Below are 4,772 nucleotides of genomic sequence, written 5' to 3'. Positions count from 1 at the left end.
TTGTGGGTGTGGGTGTGCGCGCGCGCGCGCCACTGGCACATGCGTCCGACCCACTGTGCTGTGTGCTTGTAGCTGGCCCAGTACCCGATGCTGCGAGAAGAGATGGAGAGAATCGTCACTCAGCACATCAGAGACCGAGAGAGCCGCACCAAAGGCCAGGTAACGTTATTATGTTGTCATTATTAACATTCGAGACATTTCTTCTTCATTTCGCTGGACCACAAAATGAGTTGTTCAAAAAAATATGGACAGTGCGACATGAATCACGTTTAGTGATATTATCACTTTCCCAAGTGTTTTTTTTTACGACAATATGATCTTGTTAGGGCCATTTTGTCACAAAATAATTGATAGAATAATATACTGTATATAAAATAAAAATATTCTTAGATTACTTGCTCCAAAATGTTTTATTATTTTTGTAAATGTTAAATAATCACATTTCATGATTTTTTTTTCTTTCATTTATGTATACATTCTAAGCACAGCCTTACATCAAACGTGAAACGTTACCGTTGCTACTCCCAAAAGTAACAACAATGTTCGTCAGGTGCTCCTGCTGATCGACATTTAATGGGTCGCTCTCGTCACCCGTGACGCCGTTTTCGTTCTCTTGTAAAAACTTAATTATTCTAACATTTAGTCAGGCGACAGGAAAACGGTCACAGTTCAATTCAGAGTCTTGTCGTAAAATTTCCACCAACAAGATTTCCCTCAGTACATGTGCACCGATCACAAAAATGTAAATACTGCCGTGTATTTATTTATTTATTTTTTTTTTTTTTTTTTTTTTTAATGGGTCGCTCTCGTCACCCGTGACGCCGTTTTCGTTCTCTTGTAAAAACTTAATTATTCTAACATTTAGTCAGGCGACAGGAAAACGGTCACAGTTCAATTCAGAGTCTTGTCGTAAAATTTCCACCAACAAGATTTCCCTCAGTACATGTGCACCGATCACAAAAATGTAAATACTGCCGTGTATTTATTTATTTATTATTATTATTTTTCTTTGTTAACATCTGAATCCCAAACTCACACACTCATGCATGAAAGTGCAACCTGCAAATAGGGCGAGCACACGTCATGACGAAACGTTCCTGATTCTGCTTTTGCATGACTTGCATCCCACTTTTGATTTCTCAAAGCCTTTTTTTTTGATGATGTCACCCCCCCCTGTGCAATTTTTCGAAAGTTTTTTGTTTCTTCTCCTCTTCGGAGCTCTCCAATTGGTTTGGTCTTTTCTTTCATGCGGTTTCCCCTTATGTGCTTCCTCTCTTCTTCTCTCGGTGGCTTGTGCGCTGCTTGCTCCAGGATGAGATCATGGTGAGTAGCCACTCTCTGCACGGCCGAGTGAATTTCAATTAAATTGAAGATGCTCTTGGTCTTTGTAAATGTTGTGTGTGCAAAATACGCTTCCCATACCAATAGCGGCTGGTGACTTGTGGTGGAAAACCCTCGGCTGCTTCCTCTTCCCTTCTTATTTCAATGTTATTTTCCAAACTCATGCATTTCTATGCACGGGACGGTCATTACGCAAAAAACGGCTCATACGGTACGCGAAGAAAAGCCATCTCTCCTCACCTCCCTTCAACACCCTCATCCTGAACAGTGGCTCGCATGTCCCATCGGTGTTTGCCGGTCGTCATAGCAACCACCCAGGTTGGGCCGCGGGAGGGGCAAAGGTCAGAGGTGCGGTAAGCAAAGTGGCGATCTGTGCTTCCTGTTTACACGTGGATGCAGTTGGCCCTTCAAGACGCCCGCCTGCTTCTGTTCTCCGTCTTAGCTTGACTTCCTAATAGAGCCCCCCGCCCCCCTTCCAGCCCCATTATGAGTGTTTACTACGTGGGAAATCGTTTGTCTTTTGGCCTCATGAAAAGTGGCCTTGTTTAAGTAAACATTTCTAAGTGTTCAGCAGCCCGAAATGTGCAATTTTCAAAAGCCACAGTGGAACCTTTAAGGCCGTTCCAGAGCATTTCAGGACCTTCGATTTGTATGGCTTTCAAAACTATTTTTTTCCCCCCCACAGGAAATATTGGCAAACGAAATCCTGCGTTTCGGCGTCATGCTGGCGCCATCGTGAAACCATTATTAGCCCTCCAGGCAACCGTTTGAGATTTGACATTTGAGCATACAAGTTGATGGCAAAACATAAAAACAAATATATTTGCTTGTACTATTTGGCTGGTGTTGATTTTTTGGGGGGCGGGGTTATATGTTCATCATTTTTACACAAAAAAAGAATGAAACATACTCCTGCATCTGACTGCATGGTCTGAAAAGGGCATTTGGACAAGTGTCCCCCGCTAATGCTTGCTGTCCCAGCCGCCCGCTATATGACATGCAGACTTTTGACCGGCAATGCACACCAATAAATGTGACTTGGCCTCTTTCACGAGGAGCCCTCGTTGGCTTTGAGTTGTAACGTTCTCTCCGCATTTTCATCCAGCCGGAGAGAGGAGTTAACGATCGGTTCAAGGTAAATCAAATCGCACATCACGTACTGTGTGTATAGAGCCCGATACTATTTGTTGTCCCACAGATGTAGTGAGTGTACTGTTTAGATACCCTTGTGGGCCAATGTATTTGGTATACATGAGATCCATTAAAAAAAGGCCGGATTTAAAAATGTAATATTTCTCAGTTTTGTGATGTCGAGAGATCAATTTCTGGGCATTATTATTTTGATCATGGCCGAATTTTTGATACAGGTCCAGCTGGTGTATCTAATGTTGCGGCTAGTGAGTGTTAGTGTGACATCACCTCTTGCGCGTCACCAATAATACTGTTGCATCTCCTGTCCGTCCGTTGCCCAGGTGATCCGAAAGGGATGGTTGACGATCAACAACATTGGTATCATGAAGGGCGGAGCCAAGGAGTACTGGTTTGTCCTCACCGCCGAGTCGCTGTCCTGGTACAAGGATGACGAGGTGATGTGTTTCATTCTCTCACATGCTTAGAGGCCATTATATTTTGAAAGGAATATTGGCAAAGATATATGTCAATGTCCAAACCTTATTTTATTTAATTTTATGTTATTAAAAACGGAGATCAAGATAGTCACTACCTCTCCTCATTATCATCCTCTATGGCAGCGGTCCCCAACCTTTTTTCCTCCACGGACCGGTTTAATGTCAGACAATATTTTCAGGGACCGGCCTTTAAGGTGTGGCGGATAAATACAACAAAATAATATGATATAACCTGCATGGAAATTGTGATATTTTCTAAACACAATGATAAACACGAATCATGACACGAGGAACGTCCTGTCTGGCCACAAAACGCTTTCTGGTCGCTATGGTAATGTTTAAACGTGTCTTCAAAATAAGATACGTCGCAAATAAAAAAGTGCATGAAAAATACGACTCACCATCGCCGCATATTATGCAGAGAAAGCTTGGTCTGTGGGATGTGGCAGTCTCCCCTAAAGCTAAATCCGTATTTTAAGTAGGACTCCTGATACTGTCGATAAAATGTAGCCTTCTTTTTCTTGAAAATCGTAGGCTGCTCTTTTGTCTCCTGGCTGGGCCTTTGTCCATTCCCAAAGAATCTTTCCAAAGACGTTTGTTTTTTTGTTTTACGCATTTTGCTAGCTCCAGGGTTTCAATTTAGCGGTAGCCTATCACGTGATCGAGAAGCATCCTTAACCTGCGTCAAGAGTGACATAATGTAGACGGATGTAACAGAGAATCCGGTAAATTTTCAAAATAAAACATCTGTCAGATTCCGAAATGAAAAGTAAGTTGTTGTAATGTAAGTTATTTATTCTTTTTCTGCGGTCCGGTGCCAAATGACCGTCCGCGGCCCGAGGTTTGGGGACCACTGCTCTATGCCACACGTGGTGTCTTGAAAATCTGTATAATGCATCCATAACATCTTTGTCATTTTCATGATAATTTTCACGATATTTTCAAGAAGTTCTAAGATGTTATTGGAAATTATTGCAAAACAATACAATATTTTTACAATTAATATTTTCCTAATTACTGCCTCACTCATCACTCATGTATGCATCACTTGAAGTTGATTAGACTGTCGGTAGGTACGTAGGTACTGTAGATACTTTATCCATCCCGTGAGGGAAATGAAATAAACGTGTGGTAGTTTTCACCCAAACTTGAGCCAGGAGGAACATTTCTGTTACATTAATTTCTTCCAGCAGCCGTACTTTTTTTCCACTTGGTGCTCCAAAAGTTCATTTCAGCTCCACTCAGTGGCTTTTTTTTTTTTTTTTTGAGTCAAGTTCAGCGGCTTTTGAGTGCTTTTGAGCCAACACATTTTGTTACTGGGCGGACTGGTCAGAGAAAGGTCCCATGATGCTTTGTGGAACTTTTCGGTGCTCGCCACGCAGTCTTGCTGTCTCCAGGTTGTAGCCACATCCCCTCAAATGCTCCAATGTGTGTGTGCGTGCGTGCGTGCGTGCGTGTGTGTGTGTGCGTGTGTGTGTGTGTGTGTGTGTGTGTGTGTGTGTGTGTGTGTGTGTGTGTGTGTGTATGATACAGAGAGAGAGAGAGCAGGAAAGAGAGAGAGACAGAGAGATGAACATTTCCAAAGAATCGAGACCCCCCAACATGTCAGACACCAAAAGCTGGCACCCACATGTGCATACCAGAGCCCCCACCCCCCAACCCCAGCTCCTCTCGCCCTGTGCTGCTCCCAATCACACACACACACACACACACACACACACACACACACACACACACACACATAAGTAATCTGCTTCTAATAAACATAGTTCATTTCAAAGAGGGTGCACGGAGTGAGCGGGG

At 43.0% G+C, this 4,772-nt stretch overlaps 1 protein-coding gene across 10 annotated transcripts in view; it reads left to right on the top strand.

The window, feature by feature from the left end:
• dnm1a (dynamin 1a) overlaps positions 1–4,772 on the top strand; it is a 36,257-nt gene that overhangs the window by 12,541 nt on the left and 18,944 nt on the right. For 4 of the 10 annotated variants that reach the window (XM_019879606.1, XM_019879605.1, XM_019879608.1 and 1 more), the window contains exons 14-16: positions 1,312–1,323; positions 2,447–2,476; positions 2,814–2,927. In XM_019879606.1, the coding sequence (XP_019735165.1) occupies positions 1,312–1,323; positions 2,447–2,476; positions 2,814–2,927 (156 nt within the window). The remainder of the gene's footprint in view (positions 1–1,311; positions 1,324–2,446; positions 2,477–2,813; positions 2,928–4,772) is intronic. The other 6 variants (XM_019879610.1, XM_019879609.1, XM_019879613.1 and 3 more) reach the window with 2 other exon arrangements.

Source organism: Hippocampus comes, unplaced genomic scaffold (genome assembly GCF_001891065.2).
Source record: "Hippocampus comes isolate QL1 unplaced genomic scaffold, H_comes_QL1_v1.1 scaffold183, whole genome shotgun sequence".
NCBI classification, from domain to species: domain Eukaryota; kingdom Metazoa; phylum Chordata; class Actinopteri; order Syngnathiformes; family Syngnathidae; genus Hippocampus; species Hippocampus comes.
The sequence above is the reverse complement of the archived record's forward strand: the minus strand, read 5'-3'. Positions and strand labels throughout refer to the sequence as shown.